This window comes from Thamnophis sirtalis, unplaced genomic scaffold (genome assembly GCF_051295495.1).
Source record: "Thamnophis sirtalis isolate CommonGarterSnake01/CBP01778 unplaced genomic scaffold, rThaSir2_p1.2 scaffold_1, whole genome shotgun sequence".
Taxonomy (NCBI): Eukaryota; Metazoa; Chordata; class Lepidosauria; order Squamata; family Natricidae; genus Thamnophis; species Thamnophis sirtalis.
Window position 1 is genome coordinate 108,944,517 of NW_028261381.1, and position 14,024 is coordinate 108,958,540.

The window sequence follows — 14,024 nt, forward strand, 5'->3', positions numbered from 1 at the left end:
CCAGTAAACGTTATCCACTACAGTTCACTGAATAGTCAGCCAGATATTTAGACTGGATTTGGCATTTTGATCCATCTAAGGAGTCTTTCCCAATTACCTGGGATAAGCAAATACTGTTGTTTGATGGTGTTGAAGATATTGTCACAGGATATAAAATACTCCAAGTAAATCTGCCTTTTGTAATCATGATTATTCTGAATACGCGCAGCAAATTTGCAAGTTTACACATTCTAAAACCCACCAATTTTGTGTGGATACTATCAAATGCCATATCATGACTATCATAACCTTTAAGCAACACAATAAAAATATTTCAATATTTGAATATTTCATTCAAGATGCCTACTTTTTACAAAGGGTATCTGGCATATAATCTCAAGGTATGGGCTCATGACCGAGAAAATTCTGTTTGCTTAGAAGGGCAGAGATTTTTGATACATCTGTCAAAATTTAAAGGGAATTTTGCTTGCAACATTGTTTCATAATAGCCATTTTTAATACTATACCTTGATAGTTATCTTTAAATCCAAGGCAAGATCATATTATCTTGCCATATCCATATACAGATGCCAATGGGACTGGCAGCTGGCGATTACTTTCACACTGGCAGCAGGAGAACAGTATATCTTGCTTCCACATAACCCAACCAGCCGTTTTCCATTACTTCAATGCTAATTCTTTCTCACCTCACTTCCAGCATCTGCTGCCTAAATCATTGCCCTATTTAAAAATAGGGTCCGCTCTGGAGCTTTTAAAGCAAATCTTCTAAACCACAGACTTATAAGATACCACTTGCATAGCGAGATTTTAACAGCTAAGCAGAGAATAAATGTGATTTATTTCTGCACAAAATTCTCATGGGGTTATACATCATTAGTTATTCCACAATTAATAAAATGTGCTTGCCTGTTGAGCAGGGATATTACAAAACATACTGATTCCAAAACATGTTAGTAAATTTTGTTATTAGCACCAACTGAGACATCCTTGACAGACAGGTGCATCAATTATACAGGGTTAAGCTGATGAATGTATATTATTAATCTATAGGATTTTCATAGACCTTTCTCTGTAGTGTTATACTTATTTTTTTTATCCAAAAATATCCGTTTATTATGCAAGTACATTATACTTAGAACACATTTGAATGCAGCAAGATGATGTTTTCAAGTTGACTTAACAAGTTTGGCATAATTATTTGCATATATCATTACTGATAATATAGCAATAGCAATAGCACTTAGACTTATATCCCACTTTACAGTGCTTTACAGCACTCTCTAAGCAATTTACAAAGTCAGCTTATTGCCCACAACAATCTGGGTCCTCCTTTTACCCATCTTGGAAGGGTGGAAGGCTGAGTCAACCTTGAGCCTGGTGAGATTTAAACTGCCAAATTGCAGGCAGCTGGCAGTCCGCAGAAGTAGCCTGCAATACTGCACTCTAACCGCTGCGTCATCATGGCTCATCAATATATGTAAGGCCTACTCTTTTCATTGTGAATCTTGAGAAATGTAGACTATGAAGATCTGGGTCTTCCTCCAGATATTGAAGCCAGTATGTTAATTATGGGAGTCTGGCATTGGTCCACATGACTGGTGATTATGGAAATTTAATTGGACCTTCACTTGTTTTCCTTTCATTTGGTTTTAATGGAAAGCCTTGTTTTTTCCTGTTACCCAGAATTTCTTTGGAGAGACAGATAGCCATATTAGATGGATTAATACATAAAATAAATAATAGTCAATGAAAGGGACTGTATAAATGACTTTCTACGCGTTTGCAATTTTATTGGAACAAGTTTTTCCACATGCTTTCATGTCATGAATCAGAACTTCAGTTTGTTAGTAAAATGTTACAAGGCCTAGAGTTTCCAACAGTAAGGATAAATAAAGTGCACCACATGGGCCAGATAAATTCTTTTCAAATATGGACACATACAAGAGACCAAAAGTTCCATTGCCGAGTGACATTCAAATTAAGACCCAGCTATATCAATATGATAATACTTCCTTTGAACTTGAGGGAACCGAACTGGCCCTTGAGGAGGGGAACAAATTTCTATTATATAAAATGTATGTATCTTGATTTTATTCCATGAAAACAGTATTTTAGTCAACAGAGGGAGGGATTCATATTTTCTTTCTATAGACAGTTGAAATAGTTTTTTGAATATGTATAACGAGCATTTGAAAAAGGTCTATGAAGTATATGCCTGAGTTTTTGTGCTCCTCAAAATAATGAAGTTTCTTTTTTAAAAAAATCTCCCAATTCTGACAATAGGCAGCAGAACAGAAATCCCCACCGAATCCCAAATGAAAAAAAAACAATTTATTTTTTAACTAGGGTGGCCTGCAGTTCTGCCTCAAAGGCCATCTTGTCAAAAGTACGCATGTTCATCTCTTCCCGGACTTTTTCCCTCACGTGGAAGGATGCCCGAGCCACAGACTTTGCGCTTTCCAAGACATTTTTTTTCTCCTTACAAATCTGTTCACTTCGCTCCAGCTTTTTCTCAATAGACAACAGGATCTCCCTCCGGCGGATATCTTCACACTCGTCGACTTTCTTCTTGTTTACTTTGTGCATCTTCTCCTTTTCCAGCCGGTTCTGCACCACCTTTCGAGCTTTCTGCTGGGCAACTTCCTCGACCACCTGAGCAGCATGTTGCAGCTTCCTCTCAGATGCTTGGGCCAAGGCTCTTAAGTGCTCCTTTTGCTCCCGGTCTTTGCGTTCTGCTGCCAGCTTGGCTCTCTGGATCTGCAGATCTTCCCGCTTGCCTCTCTCTTTCAGTTCCTGGTTCCTCTTCTCAATGAGCTGCTCATACTTCTCTTGAGCTTTGCTCAAGCTCCCTTCCATGGCTGCCCTCAGCACTGCCCGCTCTTCGGCCTCCTGCTTAGCCAGACCCTTGAGAATGGTCTGGTGTTTCTGCTTGTCAGCTTGATTGAGCAGCTTCTTCTCTTTTTGTATCAGCTGTTCCTTCAAAAGCTTCTTCTGGGCTGCCAAGGTGAGCTTTTCTTGCAGCAGCTGCACCTCTCGCACCTGGACTTCTTTCTTGTTTTCTTCCTGAGCCTTCAGGTTGTGCTCTTGGTGGCGTTTCCTCTTCTTGTCCTCCAGAGCAGCTTTCCCCAGCCTGTTTCTCTTCAGGCGCTCCTGCTTTTCCATGTGCTCCCGCCACTTCTCATCCTCCATCAAGGTCTGCCTTTGCTTCATCTGGACAGCCTCGTCCCAGGTATGGGTCAGCCTGTCACGTCGCTTCTCCAGCCGGGTTTCCCACATCCGGCGGCCCTGCACCAAAGCGAGCTGCTTTTCCCGCTCCTCCAGCTCCCTCCTCTGCTCCACCACCCTTCTCTGAACATCCCACTGGAGGTGGGCAGTGTACCGCTGCTCCTTCCACAGGTTCTCCTCTTGGTGCTTGGCTATCATCAGGGCAGCAATTTTTCGGTCCCTGTCAGACACCTCCTTGAAACCTTTCTTCTGCCTCACTTCTCTGACAATCCTCTCCACTTTCTGGGTGGTTTGCGGGGAGTGGCTGAGGTCACTCAGGCTGAAACTGCGGCCCACCAAGGAGGTCATGGTGGCCACGTTCTTAGTCCTAGGCAACCCCTGGGTCCATTTGTCCTTGCCACTATCTCCGCTGTAGGAAGAAGAGGCGCCTGAGTCAGAGGAGGTCTTGGTGGAGAAGCCCTCTCTCCTCTTTTGCAGGGAATCCAGCGAGTGGCTTTTCTTGGTCTTGGGGCCACTCAGAGGGGGAGGTGGGTGGCCTCCAGCCGTTTTCGGCTTGCCACTTGGAGGGCAACTTCCATCGGGCAGGGTGCTTTTAGAGGCCGTCCTGGAAGCTGGGGAGGAAGGCAGGCTTCCGGTCAGGACAGGCGTGAAAAGCCTCCGCTTCTCCTCTCGGATTATCCTTTCCCTCTCCTCCCGGCACTGCTGCAGCTTCCTCTGCCGATCCATCTCGTAGGCCTCATAGAGGCCGGCGGCGACGCGCATAGACCTGCCGGGGGCCTCCTTGATCAGCTCGCTGAGCGGCCGGGGCAGCAGCTCCACCGGCTTGACGGCACTTCGAGCGCAGGCTTCAAGGGAGCGGGGACTGGTGAGCACGTAGCGGCTGCCTTCGGCTTCCGGGCAGTCGAAGTTGTATAGATCCAGGTGCAGCATCGGCGACTCTTCGCGAATTTTCTCTGGCTCTCCGATTCGAGGAGGCGCCGTTGCCGGCGGGGGGGCGGGCGGCTGAACTGCAGCCTCGGTCGTGGCGGAGGTAGCGGCTGCCGCAGAATCTTCTCCCCCCGCGGCACCCCCGGGATCGGGGCATGTTTCCTTGCCAGGATCCGCTACCGGATCCACCATGCCTGGCTCCCTCCAGAATCTGCAACAAAAGTAGACAATTACAAAGGAGAGGCAAAAGAATCAAGTGGGGTTTTTTTCTGCAAAATAAAATAAAATAAAAATCCCCGTAAGGGTCTGTCTCTCCATGCCCGCAGAAGGCGCGAGAGGAGTGTCGCCGCAAGGGAAATCGGGTCCGCCGGGATGGTTGCTGCAGCGGTGGCGAAAAGTGGAAGCTCTTAGTAAGTCCTAAGGGGCGCCAAGCGGAGGCTGAGCAGGTTGCAAATTTCAGCCTCTCCCCTCCACCCCCCAAACTCCTCACCCTTTGCCATTCACTGTCCTGGGCGTTATGATTGGCTGCATCGGAAGTTCTAAGCCCCCCGCCCATCACAGGCACCCGAGTTGGGGGCGGGGATAGAACCCCACCTCTCTCTCTCCCCCCTCCCCTAATATTGTTTTGCAGATTTAAGTTCTAGCAGGGTGGCTGGGCGGAAACGGCAGCAGGAAACCCGAACACCTACCCGAAAGGCACCTTTCCCGAATTCCGGGTCCATCCAAGAGCCCCTCGCTACAGCCCCCTCCCCCCGAACTGGGAGCAGCAGCCTCTCCCTGACATTGGCGATGCGGGGAATCCGTGCCCCAGAAACGCCCCAATCTAGTGAAGGGATTGGGGCCGTTCATTTGACAGCCTTCGGTACCGAAAACAGAGCTTCCGCGAGGTTTCCCCCTCCCCTCCCACCCACCCACCCCCCGTGGTCCCGGGATGTAGAACAGGAGTTCTACGCGGGCGAAGCGGAGGGAGCGGGGTGTTGTAGTTCACTAACCTCTTTGGTGGCGGATATTTATTGCCTTGGTCCTCTAGGGGCGGGGGGCGAGAGTTGGAGGAAGCCAGCGGATCCGTCAGGGAGTAGGCTGCAATTTTGGAGGGTCACTTCAGGTATCCTGTAGTAACAGCAGCGGGGATGGCGGCGGCGGCTTCTGCATGGCGTCCGGCAACAAACCCCGCGCAGTATCTTTCCTGCAGCCCCACCGAAAGTCGCAGCTTGCTGACGAGGTGGTTCCTCGGTCCCGAGCATTGCAAACAGCCCATCCTAGGCTGAAATTGGCGGAGGTCAACGGCTTCCCATCTCCGCCCAGAAGACCCACCTCCGTCTCGCGGCTTATTTCGCAGCTACTCCTGCTGACAATGTGAAGCCGAGTGGTTGGTTTTTCCAGGGGAGGAGAAGAAGCGAGGGGAGGGGGGGATCGAACAGCAACAAGCCCCCTGATTTACAGCTTCCCGCAACATCGTGGGGGCCAGGGAGGAGAAGGTGCGGGTGGAAGGAGTGGGGTGTGAATAAGAACGGAGTCGCTAAGCTTGGAGAGGGTTGGTATTTTTAGTCGAGCAGAGGGGATAGATCACATCGAAACGATAGGTCTTCCCAAGGTTTACCTATTCCTGGTTTTGCTGATGCATACCTTCCTCATCCATTTCTTGCACATTTGCCCCCTCAATAACCAATTCTGGACAAATTAATGGTGTTTCCCTATTTCTCTGCAGATGAGAACAAACAGGTTGCTAAGGCTCTTCCAAATGAGTGGGATTTAAAGGGATTTTGCAAGTCATAAACTTGCCTTGTTGTGCTCCCTAGTGTTTCAAGCACAGATCAAGAGATTGAGTTCTGATTGTGTCTGCAGAGGACAAGAAGCATTGTTTGATTAACCATGGTTAATTGAATAAGCAAGAATTGGGTGGGGTCCCCCATATGCTGTTGTAAATTATGATTTACAAAGTACAGTGAGTGAGTTCATATAACATGGTACGCCAAAATGAAGGAAACTTAGTGTGATGTATAAACTTAATTTTGGGGTGGGGGAGACCTAGGCAATTGGTGACCTACAAGCAGAGAGAATACCAGAGCTCCCCTTCTTTGATATTAAGTGGTACTTCCCAGTTCTGCTTGTGTCCATCTTCTGGAAATAATCAATGCTTTTATTATCCCAGCATTCAACTCAGTTGTTCAGAAAAGGACAGAGGTGTAACCATCCCAGAGAGACCATAGAAAGCCCTAGAAACCTATGGGAAGAAAGAACCCCTGCTGAAGATGATGTATGAAATATATGCATACATTTCATTCCTATAGGAGGATCTATAAAACAAATAGGCTAATACCATAACAGTAATATTTGGACATCCCATCAGCAGCCTGGTGAGGCATGAAACCATCTGCTTATGGCAGGTCCAAATTAAAACCTGCATTTTCCTGCCAGCTGCGAGCAATCTTTGGTTACACACAAGTGGTATGAGTGTTGCTGATTATAGGAGCTGCTTAGATTTGGGGAGAAATGCCTTCAGTAGACATCTCCTTTATGGAATCCCAGTACCTTGGTGGGCTCATCTCATCCTCACTGGTGTTATTATAAAATATTGGCTCATTCTCAATAAAGCTATATTTTTGCTTACTTGGTGCTCTAAACTAGGTGGCAGCTGGAGCTCCTAGAATCCTTCCAAAATGCACAAATACAAAAGAGTTGGCTTTGGTTTGGAGGGATTAAAGGGATATAAAATGCCATTTTATCCCTTTAACTCCCTCAATTCAATCCAGGATCCAGGTTCCATGCATATTTATAGCATGACCTTCACCTCACACAAGAAGTTTAAGTTGACCCTTCATGAAGAGGAATCTGTTGATGATGACACCAAGCTGGCAGGAATAGCCAACACTCCAGAAGATAGGCTTAAGATAAAGAAGGATCTTGACAAAGTTGGACATTGGGCACTATCTAATAAAATGAAATTTAATGGTGAAAAGAGTAATGTTCTACATTTAGGCAAGAAAAACGAAATGCACAGGTACAGTATAGGTGGTACCTTGCTCAATAGTAGTAATTGTGAGAGAGATCTTGGAATCTATATGAGCCAGCAGCTGCCAAAAAAGCCAAGACACTTCTAGGCTGCATAAACAGAGGGATAGACTCAAGATCACGTGAAGTGTTAATGCCACTTTATAATGCCTTGGTAAGGCCACACTTGGAATACTGCATTCAGTTTTGGTCGCCACGATATAGAAAAGATGAGGAGACTCTAGAAAGAGTGCAGAGAAGAGCAACAAAGATGATTAGGGGACTGGAGGCTAAAACATATGAAGAACGGTTGCAGGAACTGGGTATGTCTAGTTTAATGAAAAGAAGGACTAGGGAAGATATGATAGCAGTGTTCCAATACCCCAGGGGTTGCCACAAAGAAGGAGGAGTCAAACTATTCTCCAAAGCACCTGAGGGCAGAACAAGAAGCAATGGGTGGAAACTAATCAAGGAGAGAAGCAACTTAGAATTGAGGAGAAATTTCCTGACAGAACAATTAATCAGTGGAACAGCTTGCCTCCAGAAGTTGTGAATGTCCCAACACTGGAAGTCTTTAAGAAGATGTTGGATAGCCATTTGTATATGGTATATGGTTTCCTGCCTAGGCAGGGGGTTTGGCAAGAAGACCTCCAAGGTCCCTTCCAACTCTGCTATTGTATTGTATTGTATCTAGGAACAGAATGATGCATCTGAAATCTGGAGTGCTCTTGAGGCCCTACTAGGATCTGTTCCTTGGCAAATGCCTAGCCATTTTAGTTCATGAATCTGACTTTGATAAAAGAGAACACTAATATGAAAAGGAAGTTGTCCTTCTAGTTGCAAAACTAAAAGCTCAAACCTTATCCTCCATTTTCTGGAGCATGTATAGGAAATTGTAGTATAAGACACACTTCCCCTCCTGAAAAGAGGGGTGAACATTTGGGTGCATCTTATACACCGAATGTAGCCCTGTCCACCCTTCGGCCATTTTCAGCCTCCATGCATCACATTCCAGGCTGCAAGGATTACCACAGACCATCGCCGCTATTGTGCCTCGCATTTTTGGCCTCCACACATCGCATTTTCAGCCTCCGAACACTCCGTTTCAGACCCATTCCAGCTGCAGGGATCACCACATTGCCACCAATCACCGCCTCTGTGCATTGCGTTTTCCGCCTCCACACACCCCATTTTTGGCCTCCACACATTGTGTCTTTGGGCAGTTCCAGGCAGCGGGGAGCGGTAGCAGGGATCACCTGGAACCACCCGAAAACACAACACGCAGAGGCTAAACTCTGTTTTCGACTCTGCAGGGCATGCAGAGGCAAAAACATGATGCATAGAGGCTGAAAATGCAACATGCATCGATCAGTGGCGATGTGCTGTGGTGATCCCTGCAGCCTTGAATGGGTCTGAAACAAAGCATTTGGAGGCTGAAAATGCAAGGCACAGAGGCCAGAAATGTGAAGCATGGAGGGGTGATGGTCTATGGAAATCCCTGCAGCTCGAACAGCTGATTGGGAATATTCTGGGAGGCTGATCCACCTGCCAATCAGCTGCTTGTCCTGAATCAGGCTGTGATAATGTGCTGAAGCTGACCAGGCTGTTTGCTATTTGCTGCAAGGTCACTAGCCAGATGAATACCGATGGATGCTTGTAGGCAGAGGCAGAATTATTATTTTTTCTTGTTTTCCTTCCCCCAAAACTAATGTGTATCTTATACTCTGAAGCATATGGTAATTCTGCAAACAGATCCAATGGTGAGGTACGATGGGGAGTGAAAGGCAGCTGCATCAGAGGACCACAAGTGGCCTGTCCCTAATCCAGAGGGTTTAAGATAAAACATAAGCTTTTAAAGAATCCTCTGGGGCATCTATACAGCCACTAGGCTTGCCCTTTTTCTGCAATGGGTTCACATTATCCCCATGTGCTGTTCTTTGGGGCTTGGGGGAATGACATAAGAGGAGCACAGAAAGGCCACCCAGCTGCCTAACAAAGGAATGGGGGGGGGAGATAACTCTTTTGTAACAAAGAGTGGGGGAAAAACCCACTGAGGGGGCAGAACAGCAGTAAAGCCACATCACCTTCCCAATTGTTCCTAAAGAATGAAGGACCTCTGATAAAACATTAAGTGCCTTACCTTCAAAAAGGAGGAGAAAATCTCGGTGGGGAGATGGAAATCTAATGTCTTTTAGCTAACGGGAAGCCACCTGTCCTTCAGATCCAGTTTTCATACATTAATTTTATTAAAATCTATAATTAAAGAGATAAAAACTAAAATAATGAAAAGAGAAAGAGTGCAAAAAAGGGAAAAAATATAGGAGGGGAAAATAGAAAGAAATAATAACGTAGTAAAGAAAAAAGATGCATAAAGGAATGACTTCCTTTTTATCACAAGTATAAACTGTTTTAATATCCTTTCTCATCAAATATAATAAATGATCTCTTCTTTTCCTATCCCATCTCTTATATGTAAACAAATCCTTAAAGTCTTGTCACTTCATCCCAGTGGTGGGTTTCAATTTTTTTGAATCGCTTCTGTAGGTGTGGCCTGCTTTGTGGGAGTGGCTTGCAGGCCATGTGACTGGGTGGGAGTGGCCAACTTGTAAAATGTGCTTAACAACACTCTTGCTTAGCAACCAAAATGTTGGCTCTGAAAACTCTGGCATTTGAAGCACGCAAGTCTTAAAGCTGTCAAGTTAAAAGACGCTTGCACCCCTAACCCTTTAGAAAAAAACCCAGAGGTGATCAAACTTGACAGCTTTAAGATTTGTGGACTTCAACTCCCAGAATTCCTCCTCTCGCTCTTCATCTTGATGATGTGCAGACGGGCAGGGGGAGGGAGCTGGAACCGGTTCTAAACGGCACCGTACAGGGCGGGGCATAACCTTTTCCTAGGGGGTCACAGCAACACTTGTAATAACAACACAAATAATTCATACACCATTCGAAAGCCCATCAAAAACTGAGTTTATTGACACGATTTAATAGTCAGTATGACCACCATTAGCCCTTCGAACAGCATTCAAACGAGGTGGATAAGAACACAACAAATCTTCAAACAGTTCCGTTCGATTTTCCAGATTTTCCAGAGGGCGGGGCATAACCTTTTCCTAGGGGGTCACAGCAAGATCGACAGCAGTTTACAACTTCCGCGACACCTCATTTTAAAGCCCATAAAAAACTGAATTGAATGAGCTATTAAATGTTAAATTTGTTTCGGTTGAAACTTTGAGAATGAATTTGGAAACTGTGTTGAAAAATCTGGAAAATCGAACGGAACTGTTTGAAGATTTGTTGTGTTCTTATCCACCTCGTTTGAATGCTGTTCGAAGGGCTAATGGTGGTCATACTGACTATTAAATCATGTCAATAAACTCAGTTTTTGATGGGCTTTCGAATGGTGTATGAATTATTTGTGTTGTTATTACAAGTGTTGCTGTGACCCCCTAGGAAAAGGTTATGCCCCGCCCTGTAGATTTGTGGAACCTCTTCTATAGAAGAGGTTAGAACTGGCAGGAACCTACCTCTGCTTCATCCTGATCAGCAAAAGTCTATTAATAGACTTTTATTTAAAAAATTATATTTATATGATTATATATTCATTAATTTCACTAGTAAAACCGATCTTTATTCCCTTCAAATAATCTCCTAGAACTTGATTTTTTAAAATTACAAAATTCTACAAAGCTTTGACAAGCTTCTTTTGTACCATGTTCCCCCCAAAAAAGATAGGGTCTTTTTTCTTTTGACACCTGAAATAAGCACTTGGCCTTATTTTCAGGGAGATCTTATTATTTTTGAGGTGCAAGAGGCAATAAGCATGGTCACCTCATGGTTGCTGCTGTGTTTCAATATTTTTGGGGAGGGCTTATTTTCAGGAGAAGGTTTACTTCAGCGCATGCACTCAAGAGTCTGCTTGGGCTTATTATCCAGGGAGGTTTTATTTTTGGGGAAACGGTAAATTCAATATACGAAAACTTTCCAAGTCATTCTCTTGGTTTGTTATTTGTATCTTCCCTTTAATTATATTAAGATATCAGTCAGTTTTAGCAATAACACTTAGACTTATATACCACTTCACAGTGCTTTTACATCCCTCTCTAAGTGGTTTACAGACTCAGCATATTGCCTCCAACAATCTGGGTCCTCATATTATATGTCCAGCTGCATCTTTTTTTTTTAATTATTCTTGTAGCCTGCCACTTTTAAATCCACTTTCAGATCGGTCTCAGTCTTTTCTGGTAAAATGGTAAAAATACAAGATGTTATTCCTCTTCTACAACATCTTTTAAACTTAGTATATCAATAAAAGCAGACACTCTTAAAATTAACTTCTGGCTCCATTGTTAAAAATATTCTTCAGTGTGTCCAATGTTAAAATGTTTTGTTTCATTCTGCATGTAAAGTCAAATGTAAATGTTCTTTTCCTTAACTGCAACCTTTAATTCCTTTTGGTTGCTTTTAGTGTCCAACCTTCACAGTCTCATCCTAGCATTTAAAAAAAAAGAATTCAAAACAAAGCATCTTCCCACAGGAAGTGTTCTTATAGTTAGTTCCAAGATCTTATTTCAAATCCTTCTGGACACTTAGCCATTTCTAACTTTTCAAAAGCAAAGTTCAAATCCCCTTTTGTTGTTTATTCCAAAAGAATTTTTTACTAAGTCTTTAAACTTGTATTTAATTTTTTCCCCATTAATGATTGCAGGAAACTCACCCAGAGCTGTAAACATTCCTAATAGGTGAAAAACAGTTAACTGGAAAATATCTGGAGCACTGTGGGTGATTTCAAATCATTGCCTTGTCCGGAGAGGAATTATGAAGAAATTGTCTACTTGCTGTCTCTTCATTCCGCCACCGGAGTTGTCCTTATTTAACAGAGTCATTCTAAGTTCCCCAATATTTCTCCAGAATTCAGCAGAAACTCCTGTCCTTCAGCTTCTGGGAAAATATTGTAAACTCCCTTAAGGCATTTTCTTTGAACCAAAAGAAGTTCAAAGCAGTGGAATCCAAAGTTAATGGAGAAAACAAGCATAGTTCCACCTAGGTGGAACAATTCTTGTGTGTGTGAAAGGTACTGGAGTGGCATCAACAAAGAAGTTTATGAAGCCCATCAGGATGGAATGCATAGCTGCTGTTCTTAACCAAATGGCAAAGAGTCAAATAAAAATATATTTTCTTTTTTAGCATGAATGGTAGATTTATTACATTTTAATTTATATTTACACAAATATAGCTATGTTGATGGCACAATTCTCTTTCAGTGGGAAAAAAATTATACAAAGGGCAGGAAAAAAAGTAAGAAATGATGTGCCAAACAAAGGCATGAATTAAAAGGGGCTAAAAAAAGTGAAAACTTGAATTTCACTTCTCTATTTTTGAGGATCTCATCAGGTCCAGCCAACAGTCTTCCCATTTTCTCAATTCCCTCACTCATTCTTCATAGATATACTTCGCAATTCAATCATTCATTTCAAATAAAGTTTTATTATTTATGTACATCCCTGTATCAAGTCTGGTCTTTTTAAAGATAATAAATATAACATACATAAATTTACTACATATTTCTAAGATGCCTTATTCCTTTTAGTGCCTTTTACATTTTTCTTTTTAGAGAGCCCTCAATAAAGGAGTATTTCCAAAATATTTAGGCTAACAGTCCAGGCCACCATTTTGTCTGACACCTGGAAATCTCCTTTAGTTGGATCACTATGTCTGGCGTCCATTAACTTCTTAACAAATATAAGGTAGTCTTTCCTGGATCAGGATTCAAGTGAATTCAGTCACTCAAGCCATCTCACTGCAATATGCTCTACCTGGGGCTATCCTTGAATGTTTGGGAATGTTTGTTTGGGAATGTTTATTATAATTTATAGGCCGCCCTTTTCCCTGAGGGGACTCAGGGCGGCTTACAAAACACGGGAAAGGGGGGTACAAAGACAAAAGACATAAAACAATACATAATATTAAAAATAGAACACAACATTCATTCATCATTCGGGAGGGAAGAGCATTTGGAAGCTTCAACTTTTGGAAGTTGGGTGGTGTGGGCAGTCTTTGGGATCCCCAACGTGGCCCATGTTACACTATTGTTCCTCAAGCTTCTGGGCGCAATTCAAGATATTAGTTATTAGCTTGAAAGCCCTGCATAGCATGAGTCCAGATTATTTGAGACCTCAATGGGACAGGTCCACCCTAACCATCCATCAGAGGAGGCATGCTGTGGATCCCATCAGTCAAGGAATTCCGGCTTGGGTTCCAGAAGAGACTTCTCTGCCAGAGTACCAGCACGTTGAACCCACAGTGAGATCTGCCCTCACTCTCCTAATCTTCCATAAGAGCCTGTTCATACACACACAGACACAGTGTATGTATGTATGATTTCATCACTTTTAATTTTATAAGCCAGTGATGGTGAATGGTGGGTGCACGCATGCGCACTTTGCTCTGGGACTTGCATAATGTGGGGGAATTGAAGCATTAAAGGAAAGTTTGAACTCTCAGCTGGCTATGTGGCCTTTGTGCCTTGCCCCGGGTCATCACAGTTTTCCAGGCATGAACAGCATTGGTGATGATAACTTCATTGAAAAGGACAACAGTATCACATGCAGTAAAACACCACAATATTCTCAAATCACATGCTTCATGGCTTCAGCTATCAGCCCAGCGCAGGAGAATGGCTTAGGGCAGAGGTTCCCACCCCTGGTCCGTGGACTGGCTCCATGCCATGGTATGCCAGCAACCGGGCCATGCAAACAAGCAAAGGGCCATCCGCAGTATGTAGTCAGCCCCTCCGATCTGCAGTAAAACCTTTTTCCACAGAACCAGTCGCTGGTGTCCTAAAAGTTAGTGGCCAGTGGGTTAAGGTGAGTTATACATTA

The 14,024-nt window shown here is 43.9% G+C and overlaps 1 protein-coding gene across 1 annotated transcript; it reads right to left on the minus strand.

The window, feature by feature from the left end:
• Positions 1-805: 805 nt before the first annotated feature.
• On the minus strand, positions 806-9,364 carry CCDC177 (coiled-coil domain containing 177). The gene is made up of 3 exons (XM_014060253.2): positions 9,284-9,364; positions 5,145-5,497; positions 806-4,363 (listed from the first exon to the last, which is right to left on the minus strand). Exon 3 carries the CDS (start codon positions 4,342-4,344, stop codon positions 2,332-2,334), a length of 2,013 nt encoding a protein of 670 aa, XP_013915728.2. The 5' UTR covers positions 4,345-4,363; positions 5,145-5,497; positions 9,284-9,364; the 3' UTR covers positions 806-2,331.
• Positions 9,365-14,024: the final 4,660 nt, after the last annotated feature.